The 13,556-nt window shown below is 42.4% G+C and overlaps 1 protein-coding gene across 1 annotated transcript; it reads right to left on the bottom strand.

Annotated features, from left to right (window-relative positions):
- Positions 1-8,866: 8,866 nt before the first annotated feature.
- LOC125509427 (60S ribosomal protein L27-3-like) lies at positions 8,867-9,659 on the bottom strand. The gene is made up of 2 exons (XM_048674407.1): positions 9,306-9,659; positions 8,867-9,214 (listed from the first exon to the last, which is right to left on the bottom strand). Exons 1-2 carry the CDS (start codon positions 9,582-9,584, stop codon positions 9,077-9,079), a joined length of 417 nt encoding a protein of 138 aa, XP_048530364.1. The 5' UTR covers positions 9,585-9,659; the 3' UTR covers positions 8,867-9,076.
- Between the last annotated feature and the right edge of the window lie 3,897 nt (positions 9,660-13,556).

Raw genomic sequence — 13,556 nt, 5'->3', positions numbered from 1 at the left:
TCGATCGTAGTGATACACATATTTATAATATTGAAGCCAAAAGATGAAAAGTTAATAATGATAGTGCAACTTATTTGTGGCACCGCCGTTTGGGTCATATTGGTATAAAGCGCATGAAAAAACTCCATGCTGATGGGCTTTTGGAATCACTTGATTATGAATCAGTTGATGCTTGCGAACCATGCCTCATGGGCAAGATGACTAAGACTCTGTTCTCCGGAACAATGGAGCAAGCAACAAACTTGTTGGAAATAATACATACTAATGTATGCAGTCCAATGAGTGTTGAGGCTCGCGGCGGGTATCGTTATTTTCTGACCTTCACAGATGATTTGAGCAGATATGGGTATATCTAGTTGATGAAACATAAGTCTGAAACATTTGAAAAGTTCAAAGAATTTCAGAGTGAAGTGGAAAATCATCGTAACAAGAAAATAAAGCTTCTACGATCTGATCGCAGAGGCGAATATTTGAGTTACGAGTTTGGTTTTCAATTAAAACAATGTGGAATAGTTTCACAAACTCATGCCACCTGGAACACCACAGCGTAATGGTGTGTCCGAACGTCGTAATCGTACTTTACTAGATATGGTGCGATCTATGATGTCTCTTACTGGTTTACCACTATCGTTTTGGGGTTATGCATTAGAGACAGCTGCATTCACATTAAAAAGGGCACCATCTAAATCCGTTGAGACGACACCGTATGAACTGTGGTTTAGCAAGAAACCTAAGCTGTCGTTTCTTAAAGTTTGGGGTTGCAATGCTTATGTGAAAAAGTTTCATCTTGATAAGCTCAAACCCAAGTCGGAGAAGTGCATCTTCATATGATACCCAAAAGTAACTGTGGGTACACCTTCTATCACAGATCCGAAGGCAACATATTTGTTGCTGAGAATGGATCCTTTCTAGAGAAGGAGTTTCTCTCGAAAGAAGTGAGTGGGAGGAAAGTAGAACTTGATGAGGTAACTGTACCTGCTCCCTTATTGGAAAGTAGTTCATCACAGAAATCTGTTTCTGTGACTCCTACACCAATTAGTGAGGAAGCTAATGATGATGATCATGTAACTTTAGATCAAGTTACTACCGAACCTCGTAGGTCAACCAGAGTGAGGTCCACACTAGAGTGGTACAGTAATCCTGTTCTGGAGGTCATGTTAATTGACCATGACGAACCTACGAACTATGAGGAAGCGATGATGAGCCCAGATTCCGCGAAATGGTGAGGCCATGAAATCTGAGATGGGATCTATGTATGAGAACAAAGTGTGGACTTTGGTTGACTTGCTCGATGATCAGCAAGCCATAGAAAATAAATGGATCTTCAAGAGGAAGACGGACGCTGATAGTAGTGTTACTATCTACAAAGCTAGACTTGTCGAAAAAGGTTTTTGACAAAGTTCAAGGTGTTGACTATGATGAGATTTTCTCACTCGTAGCGATGCTTAAGTCTGTCTGAATCATGTTAGCAAATTGCTGCATTTTATGAAATCTGGCAAATGGATAAACAAAACTGCATTCCTTAAAGGATTTATTAAAGAAAGAGTTGTATATGATGCAACCAGAAGGTTTTGTCAATCCTAAAGGTGCTAACAAAATATGCAAGCTCCAGCGATCCATCTATGGACTGGTGCAAGCATCTTGAAGTTGGAATATACGCTTTGATAAGTTGATCAAAGCATATAGTTTTATACAGACTTGCGGTGAAGCTTGTATTTACAAGAAACTGAGTGGGAGCACTACAGCATTTCTGATAAGTATATGTAAATGACATATTGTTGATCAGAAATAATGTAGAATTATTCTGCAAAGCATAAAGGAGTGTTTGAAAGGAGTTTTTCAAAGAAAGACCTCGGTGAAGCTGCTTACATATTGAGCATCAAGATCTATAGAGATAGATCAAGACGCTTGATAAGTTTTTTCAATGAATACATACCTTAACAAGATTTTGAAGTAGTTCAAAATGGAACAGACAAAGAAAGAGTTATTGCATGTGTTACAAGGTGTGAAATTGAGTAAGACTCAAAGCTCGACCATGGCAGAAGATAGAAAGAGAATGAAAGTCATTCCCTATGCCTCAGTCATAGGTTCTATAAAGTATGCCATGCTGTGTACCAGATCTATTGTATACCCTACATTGTTTTTTTGGCAAGGGGGTACAATAGTGATATAGGAGTAGATCACTGGAAAGAGGTCAAAATTATCCTTGGTGGAATAAGGATATGTTTCTCGATTATGGAGGTGACAAAAGGTTCGTCGTAAAGGGTTACGTTGATGCAAATTTTGACACTGATCCAGATGACTCTAAGTCTCAATTTGGATACATTTTGAAAGTGGGAGCAATTAGCTAGAGTAGCTCCGTGCAGAGCATTTTTGACATAGAAATTTGCAAAATACATACGGATCTGAATGTGGCAGACCCATAGACTAAACTTCTCTCACAAGCAAAACATGATCACACCTTAGTACTCTTTGTGTGTTAATCACATAGCGATGTGAACTAGATTGTTGACTCTAGTAAACCCTTTGGGTGTTGGTCACATGACAATGTGAACTATGGGTGTTAATCACATGGTGATGTGAACTATTGGTGTTAAATCACATGGCGATGTGAACTAGATTATTGGCTCTAGTGCAAATGGGAGACTGAAGGAAATATGCCCTAGAGGCAATAATAAAGTTATTATTTACTTCCTTATATCATGATAAATGTTTATTATTCATGCTAGAATTGTATTAACCGGAAATATGATACATGTGTGAATACATAGACAAACAGAGTGTCACTAGTATGCCTCTACTTGACTAGCTCGTTGATCAAAGATGGTTATGTTTCCTAGCCATAGACAAAGAGTTGTCATTTGATTAACAGGATCACATCATTAGGAGAATGATGTGATTGACTTGACCCATTCCGTTAGCCTAGCACTTGATCGTTTAGTTTGTTGCTATTGCTTTCTTCATGACTTATACATGTTCCTATGACTATGAGATTATGCAACTCCCGTTTACCGAAGGAACACTTTGTGTGCTACCAAACGTCACAACGTAACTGGGTGATTATAAAGGTGCTCTACAGGTGTCTCCGAAGGTACTTGTTAGGTTGGCGTATTTCGAGATTAGGATTTGTCACTCCGATTGTCGGAGAGGTATCTCTGGGCCCACTCGGTAATACACATCACTTAAGCCTTGCAAGCATTGCAACTAATGAGTTAGTTGCGGGATGATGTGTTACGGAATGAGTAAAGAGACTTGTCGGTAACGAGATTGAACTAGGTATTGAGATAACGACGATCGAATCTCGGGCAAGTAACATACCGATGACAAAAGGAACAACATATGTTGTTATGCGGTTTGACTGATAAAGATCTTCGTAGAATATGTAGGAGCCAATATGAGCATCCCGGTTCCGCTATTGGTTATTGACCGGAGACGTGTCTCGGTCATGTCTACATAGTTCTCGAACCCGTAGGGTCCGCACGCTTAAAGTTCGATGACGGTTATATTATGAGTTTATGAGTTTTGATGTACCAAAGGTAGTTCGGAGCCCCAGATGAGATCGGGGACATGACGAGGAGTCTCGAAATGGTCTAGACGTAAAGATCGATATATTGGACGACTATATTCGGACATCGGAAAGGTTCCGAGTGATTCGGGTATTTTTTGGAGTACCGGGGAGTTACGGGAATACGGGGGAAGAAGTATATGGGCCTTATTGGGCTTTAGGGGAGAGAGAGAAGCAGGATGCGCGCCCCCCAATGACTAGTCCGAATTGGACTAGGGGGAGGGGCGGCGCCCCCTCCTTCCTTCTCTTCCCTCTTCCCCTTCCTTGTCCCCTACTCCTACTACTTGGAAAGGGGAGGAATCCTACTCCCGGTGGGAGTAGGACTCCTCCAGGGCGTGCCATAGGGGCCGGCCCTCTCCTCCTCCTCCACTCCTTTATATACAGGGAGGGAGGCACCCCTTAGAGATACAACAATTGATCCCTTGGATCTCTTAGCCGTGTGCGGTGCCCCCCTCCACCATTATCCACCTCGGTCATATCGTAGCGGTGCTTAGGTGAAGCCCTGCCTCGGTAGAACATCATCATCATCACCACGCAGTCGTGCTGACGGAACTCTCCCTCAAAGCTTGGCTGGATCGGAGTTCGAGGGACATCATCGAGTTGAACGTGTGCAGAACTCGGAGGTGTCGTGCATTCGGTGCTTGATCGGTCGGATCGTGAAGACGTACGACTACATCAACCGCGTTGTGCTAACGCTTCCACTTTCGGTCTACGAGGGTACGTGGACACACTCTCACCTCTCGTTGCTATGCATCACCATGATCTTGCATGTGTGTAGGAAAATTTTGAAATTACTACGTTCCCCAACATGATGCTGATTAGGAGATGATGGATGAGGTGGACGAGCCGGACGTGGACGCCGACACGGCTAAGGGCCCCAGTTGCTCCAAGCGCCTCCAGGGTCACTGCGTCTAGGATGTATCGGTGTTTGTAAGATCGATTTACCCCCATCCCCAACCCTAACCCCCTTGTACTCAATCCCCGTATGAACCCTAAAATTCATCGGTACCGCCTAAATCCACATGTGGTGGTCAGTCCCCTTTCAAACGCCACGTTCCATCCTATCTGTAACTGATGAATCGAATGCGAGAATTGAATCGAATGCAAAATTTCAAAGAGAGGACAAAGGGCTTACCTCCATTGTCGAACTCCTGCCAGTGAGGTGGTGAAGCCAGTGAATGAAACTGGTGCTCCCCTGGCATTTCTTTGCTCCGCTGCTTGTCGTCGTCGGTGTGAGAATGGGAAGAGAGCGGTGAGGGTAATTATGTTGGCGCTTCGGGAATCAATGCGACGTCTCAAGCCTTGCCTCCTTGTGTGCAACCTCCGCCGACCACGTGCCTCGAGTTGCATTGCTCAGGCCTGGCTGTGGAAAAATAGCATATTCAGTTGTTCCTCCTGAGCCAGGCCTAGAAGTGCTTTAAGGTGTGTGCGGGCCAACAATTTCATGCAACACAGACAAGCAAACAGACTATGTTCGTGCCATGCGGGCCTAATTAGGTTGTAAGCAGCTTACCAAACACGTTTCAGATGATGACATTGCGGTGTTTCCCAAGCTCCAAAGAATTGGGATGATCACTTGGAGCACACTTGTCACACCATAAGTCATCGATGTCATTGGTGGTATCTGCTTCAATCGCCTGAAGTTAATCCCAACATTACGTTTACCAAGGAACATGAGAGCATCATCAGGTAATGATGTGTTTTAGACAATTGATAAAAACGGACGCTTATTTCAAAAAAAACGGACGTCGATTTGTCTAGGGTGATTCCTCAGGCGGGCCAGAACATTTGTTGGGAGCAATTCTTGGTTTGCAGGCAAACACAGCAGCGTATGCTTATCTTGCGCTTAGTGTCTTCTTATTTGATCAACTGGTGTGCATTTAAATAGAACTACGCAGGAAAAGAGTGAGTCAAGAGTTGAATTGCTGAACCAGCAGTCTAGCAAGGGACTCAACACCGTTGATGTACTTCGAGGTGCAATTGGATCACTGACATGAGAGCCACCCTGACATGTAGCAAAAGGGCGTGGTCCATCATATGCGTTCATCTCAATCACACAGCCTTCACATGCAACAAAGATGACATTCTCACGGTGTGTTCCTCCAAAAGTGCAAGTCTTCACCTGGAGAGCCCTGCATGGGATCATACCATGTTGCTGTACTTTGAGTGATCGCCATATGAAATCACCCATCGTCTGTCCAGGGTGTAAAGTGGAACCAGAAGATTTGAGGCATATGATGTTCACATGCCCAAGAGCAAAGGAGGTTTGGTCCTGTCTGGGAATGGGAAAAAGTGCGATTACAGCAGCGAGACCAGATTGATTAGGTTCGGAGATCCTTGAAGATCTTATGTTCGTGCAATTTCTGAATGAAGATAATAACCAGATTATACACAGCACGGAAATTGTTATGGTGACCTGATGGTTTCTTTGGTGGGAACAAAGGAAGTTAGTCAATGGTGGAAAGGTTGGTACTATAGTTCATACAGGGCTAAGTATTCATGGCATTGTTGCAAACTATAATGCCAAAAAAATGAAGCAGAAAAGAAATGTAAAGGGTTGGACAAGACCAGTTACGGCAGGGGCCTTGGGAGCAATAGTTGGAGATGCTGGAGAGATCTTCATAGCGGCTGTGGTGAGTTATAAGAAACATGCACTTGATGTACCGAGTGCGGCTTGAGACTAGCACAAAATCTGGGTATTCATGATTTAAAGGTGGAGAGTGATTTCATGGAAATAGTGAATGCCATTCTTTACCCGTGGAATACAGAGCCTGCAAGGAACTATTAAGTTCTTTTCGCATGGCGACAATTTCTCATTGTAATTGAGAAGCTAATGTTGTCGCACATGAGCTTGCTCGCTTTTGTTCTAGGTCTAAATTGGAGGAGCAATGACAGGACGTAGCTCCGTCATTTCTGATCCCTACTATTGTAAAGGATATGATTGTTATTGAATAAAAGACACCTTAATCTAAAAAAAAGATGCCATTCTCACAGCCTTCACAAGGAACAAAGATGCCATCCTCAGTGCCAATTTCAAACCCAATTGGAGGTTTAGAGGGCGTGGAGTAGAATAGGGGCATGAGTAACATAACTTAGCAATGAACAGCCAACATCAACAATAAAACATCACTAACACAACATATACGTAGTACAAAACAAAACCATATAAACATCAATTGACAAAGGGAATAAAGCGGAGCCACTTCATACACTGAACTATAACAAATTACTCCCTCTGTACAGAAATATAAGAGTGATAAATCTAAACGCTCTTATATTTCTTTACAGAGGGAAATATAATATTAACATACAAATATAGTAACAGAACTATTTTGCAATCATTAAAATAACTACAATATCATGAGTAGGGCGTTTTGGAGCTCGGCCTCCATGGAGGCCGGATTTTTTAAAAAATTTAAAATTTACACTTTTCAGTTTTAAAAAAATCTAAAAAAAATCATACAAGTAAACAAGGATGTTATGAGTATGTATGTAAAATTTGAGGATGAAATACCCTAAAATGCGATCTGTGCAAAAAAGACAAATTCATGGACTTTAAGAATGAATAGTGCATCTACTAAAAAGCCTCCGATTTGTTCTTTTTGTGTAGCACTCATTTTAAAGTGTTTCGTCCTGAAAATTTACACACATATGCTTTATATCTCTAAGTATGTGTGTATTTTTTTTCACAATTTTTTGAAACGTGAAAATTTGAATTTTGATCAAGTCAAACTCGGGCTCCATGGAGCCCGAGCTCTAAAGAGCATTTTCGCAATATCATACAGTATCGAGTGAATTTACATCAATGGAATAACACAAACTAAGGGAGTAACACAAAGTACGACTGAGCCAACCTAGCTAAAGGAAGAGCTGAGGTAAAGCACAACCACACAAGCTAATAAAAACTATTCAGTATTTTTTTTCTTGCTATTATTGCTAGTTAGCTTTTCATCAGAATACTTGCAACACTAAAAAAAGAATACTTGCAACAGAGATATAAATACAGCATTTGACATCACAAAACACTGAATCAAATAAAAAGATGGCCAATACAGACCTATACATCCCTTTGAGCAGCCAAAGTAATATGGATCAGAGGGAGTACTTGAACTACTGCTATTCTGGTTCAGATTACACTCCTTTGGTTTGTAGGATTTTTGTAGGAATTCTATAGGATAGGATTTGCAAAGGAAAAATTCCTTTGAAGCCCTTTGGTTTGTAGGAATGGATTCATATTCCTATGTAGGATAGGAATCAATCCTTCATGTTTTGGAGGAAAAAAAACATTAGCCTAGACTCAATGGAAAAAATCCTATCCTATGCATCAAATGGTATCTCTTGACATGCATGTCATCTCACTTCCTATGATTTTTCTATTCCTATAAAATTCCTATCCTATGAACCAAAGAAGGCATAGGCAAATGTTTCCACCGCATGATAGCAACATGGCAGTGTTGATCCATTAATTTTCACCATGTATCTGAGGAGGCAATATATACATTTATCATTTTTGGTCCATATAGGCAGCAAACAAATATGGAAGACCAAATCAAAGGCAAGACAAGACTGATCCAATACGAGCACCACATATCCCAATGAACCGTTCAATAACAAGTGAAACGAAGACCACGACACAACTGATTGCAGAGAAGAGATTCAGCACAAAACAGGCCAATGCAAGCAGGAACTCAATCTTTGAGATCATGTTGCACTGTAAACATTGTATGTTGTAACGACATGATCAACAGACAGCTTCACTGCATCATTTTCTCATATTCTCATTTTCATTAAATATATCATAGTTTCTTCCAATGGTGAACATGATATCACATGATAACTTTTAAGGCCCTCATACCATGTACAATTGAGAAAAACAAGTGATGCATTTTAATTGCAAGCCAAAAAGGGTATATAATCAAAATGACAATATGAGACCATTTGCTGTCTTGGCACTGCATATAACTGTACGACGAAGCTATGGAAGACAGTGAAATGGGTCAATATGAAGAAGCTACAAGCATGCCAAAACAGTACTAAACCCAACACAACATGTTGAGGGTGGATCAGTGGAGCATGCAAGGCAGTGAGATGGTCAATATGAGGAAGTTACAAGCATACCAAGCAGGGTAGCAATTATTAGACCGTTAAAGGGCTAACCGAATATACTGGGTAGCTAATATCCATGGTAGTCCTAAACAGTAAACACCGCACTATTTAACAGAAAGGTTGCGTCAGATATTACTCACGAACAAGACTAAACAATATAGTTATAAGAATTGGGGAAATAAACAGCTCAAGGAGTAAGTTCCAACAAAATTGCAACCATGTGCATTCTTTAGCATGATTTAACACATGGAACATCATCATCATCATGCCTTAATTAAACTCTCTCCGAGATCCATACTAACCACAAAATCCTCATGGACAATACAAAAACAGTGATAGAGATAGCTCAGTGTGCTATTGATTGCAAGAACAAGGAACTACTAGTATTGTAAAGACGCTCTGCTCCTAGAAGCGGAGCTTGGTGAAGAACCACCTGTTCTTGCCGGTCTTGAACCTCTCCTCGAGACGTGCCTTGGCGGCCTTGCAGGAGGCGACCTTCTTGTCGCGGGTGGCGAGGGCGTCGGGCCCGCCGGAGGCCACGTCCTTGAAGTCGACATCCAGGGTGTAGCGGGGGGTTGCAGGAGGCGCCCTTCTTGTCGCGGGTGGCGAGGGCGTCGGGCCCGCCGGAGGCCACGTCCTTGAAGTCGACATCCAGGGTGTAGCGGGTGGGCATGATGTGGGTGAAGTTGACCAGCTTCAGGAAGCACTTCACGCGCGACTTCTTCGCCGTCTTCTTGGCCGAGTCCTTACGGATCACCTTCTTGGGGTACTTGGCTAGGCCGGCGACGAGGCAGTGGCCGTAGGGGCGGTCGCGCGTGCCCTCCTCGAAAACGCGCACAATGACCGCCTTCCGGCCGGCGAACCGACCCTGGAGAAGGATCACCGCCTTGCCGGGCTTCAGGAACTTCACCATCTTCGCGTGCTCCGCCGCCGCCGCCGCCGAGTGGGTTGTGTGGGTTTGGGTGGTCTGGGAAATGGGGATAGATTGGACGGGAGGAGCTTATATAGTGCGGCGGCGCTAGGGTTTCGACGATGGTTGATCGGTTTGGATGGTTTTAGTTTGATCGGACGGTGACGAGGTTAGGAGATCGGACGAAGTTGTGGGATCGGGCCGCGTCTTTTTTTTTTCTCATCATATAGGTAAATTATTAACGAAAAAACTAACACTCACATGTGTGACATATTGCACATCGCCCACACGTCTTATTTACCACTCATTTTGTCACATGTGAATAGATGACATCAGCAGGTATCTTTTTGGTTTTCGGCTTAAAAATGTTTTATCTCCTATTTAAAAAGTCGAACTAAAAAATATGTTTTCACTATTAAATCCGTCTCGACGAGATCTTCAAAATTAGATCCCATGTTAATATGTTTTGACGAAAAAAAATTCCCCAGAAGTTGCCATGATATTTACACTGTAGTTGACATGGTGCTTAAATTAAAGTTGTCATGTGGCAATTTAAGTTTGTAGAGCATGGCAATTTTAGTATTTTGAAGATGTTGACCATGAAAAATATTTTTTGTATGAACCATGGCTATTTTAAGTGCATGTATCATGGCAATCTTAGTTTATGGTTCATGACAAGTCTAGTTTTTTAATTTCCTGTTTTATAAATGTCAAAAATTACTTTTAAATGTAGAAGAAAATAGTTGAAATATATCATGACAATTTCAGTGTAAACACCATGGCAATTCATATGCAATAGACATGGCAATTTTTAACCGGAAAAATACTCGTCGAAATATATTGATATGAGATCTAGTTTCGAAGATCTCATCATGAGAGATTTAATGGTGAAAACGAATCTTCGATCGGATTTTTTATTTAAGAGATAAAACATTTTAAAAACAGGAAATTCAAAAGGATTCTCACATGCATGCATGCGGTGACGTGACGCAGTCTGTGTACTACAGGGTGTGTCGACGAGTTTCGCTCCCACCACACGTGTAGGCATTAGCGTTGTCCATTATTAAAAAGAATGAGAATGTAAGATTGAGAGTATATACTAATTAAAAGGAATGTAAGGTTTCATGTTCACTTTTTTCTCATCAGCCCTTCATCTAAACCTTCTATATGTGTGATGATCAATCATGTTAATTTACTTATTTTCTGAACCAATTTCATTTTAATTTACTTATTAAACTTCTCATCAGTATAACGTAAAAAACGGGCAACATTTGTTAAACACTTATTTACAAACCATATTAATATAGGAAGATAATCACAAGGTAACATACTAGAATATTTATATTGTCTTGCAACCCACGGGCATGTTTGGACATCCGGGACTGTTATGACATCAAACAGGTGCCCAGCAGGCTCCCCAAAATTCAACCCGCTGACAGTCCGAACTCCCACAAATCTCAGTTCATACGTGGGGGAGAAATGTGTTTGTCCGGACTATCCGCCATATCTATAATTGAAAGTGCGTTATATCGACTAGAGGGGGGGTGAATAGGCGATTTTTATGAAAGTCTTCAAAACGTGGGAGTTATGAAGACAAACAGTGAAGATTTTGCCTATTACTATGCAGCGGAAGTTAGATTACACTAGGCAAGCCATGGTCAAGTATTCAATAGAGTGAAAGCACAAAGACAAACAGCTACAATGTAATAAGGATCAGGTAGAAAGAAGTTATGAAGCCAAACAGATCATACATTCACGTTGTGAAGACAAAAGATAGAGCAAGCATGCAATGGCTTCACAATGAGTAACAGTAAGAAAAAGGAAGTGAAGATGAAACCGGTGACTCGTTGAAGACAATGATGTGTTGGACCAGTTCCAGTTGCTGTGACAACTGTACGTCTGGTTGGAGCGGCTAGGTATTTAAACCTTAGGACACACAGTCCCGGACACCCAGTCCTGAACACGCAAAAAAAACCACTCTTGTATTCGTAAGGATGCATAGTAGCCTTCAAAGAGCACTCTTTGGCCTTGAGAAAAGCCCCTTTCTCATCAACATCTCGACTTCGCTCGTTGTTTGAGGTAAGTATAAAGGAGATCAGACTGGCTCGGTCATTGATAGGCCGGCCTTCTCCTTATTCATTGGATAGGGCGCGGGGGAAAGTCAAGTCAAGCACTAGTTAGTTGGGGTGGGACGCACCAAAGCAGCGTTCGTTGCACTAGCGCCTTATCTTTTGAAGCTAAACAGAGGCTCGAAAGACGGAGTACGTCCGAAGTCGTTGGCTGCCTTTTTGTAGTGCGCAAGTAGCTCAGGACACCAAGTCCTCACCGTATTCTCCTTGAGCTAAGGTCACATAGTCCTCGCCCAATCACTCTGGTAAGTCTTCAAGGTAGACTCCCAAACCTTCACAGACTTCGTTCACTGCAATCCACAATGTCTCTTGGATGCTCTGAACGCGACGCCTAACCGTCTGGAGGATTCACAGTCCTCAAGTGTAATAAGTCTTCAGATCACACAGACAAGAAGACTTAAGTGATGCCCAATGTTCTCTGGCTCTGGGTGGTTAGGGCTTTTTCCTCGCTAGGAATTTTCTCTCAAAGGCTTCGAGGTGGGTTGCTCTCAAACGACAAAAGCCGTGCACTGAAATCTGAGCATCCAACCGTTTATGGTTGTAGGGGGTGGGCTATTTATAGCCACTTGGCAACCCGACCTGATTTGTCCGAAATGACCCCGGGTCACTAAGGAACTGACACGTGTCTCAACGGTCAGATTTCAAACTCTCATGGCAACTTTACTTGGGCTACAAGCAAAGCTAACTTGTCCGGCTCTGGACAAGATTCGCTCTCATTGTCTTCACTCGCAGACATAGGTTTTTGGTTTAGGCATCACTTCAGTCATTCTGACTGGTTCTCCTGGACCCCACTTAACAGTACGGTGTTTCCTATGACTCAACACAAAAGAAAAAGAACTACGAAAGATCTAAGTCTTCGAGCTCCATAGGCTTCATAACGTGTCTTCTTTTGTCATAGTCTTCAATGTGAATATCTTCATATACCACCTTTGGCTTCAATGTCTTCATACATTTTTAGGGGTCATCTCTGGTAGTAAAACCGAATCAATGAGGGACTTCTACCTGTGTTATCCTGCAATTCTCACAAACACATTAGTCCCTCAACTAGGTTTGTCGTCAATACTCCAAAACCACTCAGGACACCAAGTCCTCACCGTATTCTCCTTGAGCTAAGGTCACATAGTCCTCGCCCAATCACTCTAGTAAGTCTTCAAGGTAGACTCCCAAACCTTCACAGACTTCGTTCACTGGCAATCCACAATGTCTCTTGGATGCTCTGAACGCGACGCCTAACCGTCTGGAGGATTCACAGTCCTCAAGTGTAATAAGTCTTCAGATCACACAGACAAGAAGACTTAAGTGATGCCCAATGTTCTCTGGCTCTGGGTGGTTAGGGCTTTTTCCTCGCTAGGAATTTTCTCTCAAAGGCTTCGAGGTGGGTTGCTCTCAAACGACAAAAGCCGTGCACTGAAATCTGAGCATCCAACCGTTTATGGTTGTAGGGGGTAGGCTATTTATAGCCACTTGGCAACCCGACCTGATTTGTCCGAAATGACCCTGGGTCACTAAGGAACCGACACGTGTCTCAACGGTCAGATTTCAAACTCTCATGGCAACTTTACTTGGGCTACAAGCAAAGCTAACTTGTCCGGCTCTGGACAAGATTCGCTCTCATTGTCTTCACTCGAAGACATAGGTTTTTGGTTTAGGCATCACTTCAGTCATTCTGACTGGTTCTCCTGGACCCCACTTAACAGTACGGTGTTTCCTATGACTCAACACAAAAGAAAAAGAACTACGAAAGATCTAAGTCTTCGAGCTCCATAGGCTTCATAACGTGTCTTCTTTTGTCATAGTCTTCAATGTGAATATCTTCATATACCACCTTTGGCTTCAATGTCTTCAT

Source organism: Triticum urartu, chromosome 5 (assembly GCF_003073215.2).
Source record: "Triticum urartu cultivar G1812 chromosome 5, Tu2.1, whole genome shotgun sequence".
NCBI classification, from domain to species: Eukaryota; Viridiplantae; Streptophyta; class Magnoliopsida; order Poales; family Poaceae; genus Triticum; species Triticum urartu.
This window is presented reverse-complemented; position numbering and strand designations above follow the sequence as displayed.

Excerpts from the sequence above, each read along its gene's own strand:
- LOC125509427 (XM_048674407.1), bottom strand. The coding sequence starts at position 9,584 with ATGGTGAAGTTCCTGAAGCCCGGCAAGGCGGTGATCCTTCTCCAGGGT. Across the intron at positions 9,215-9,305 it reads TGGATGTCGACTTCAAGGAC|GACGTGGCCTCCGGCGGGCC; the intron begins GTGGCCTCCGGC and ends GTCGACTTCAAG.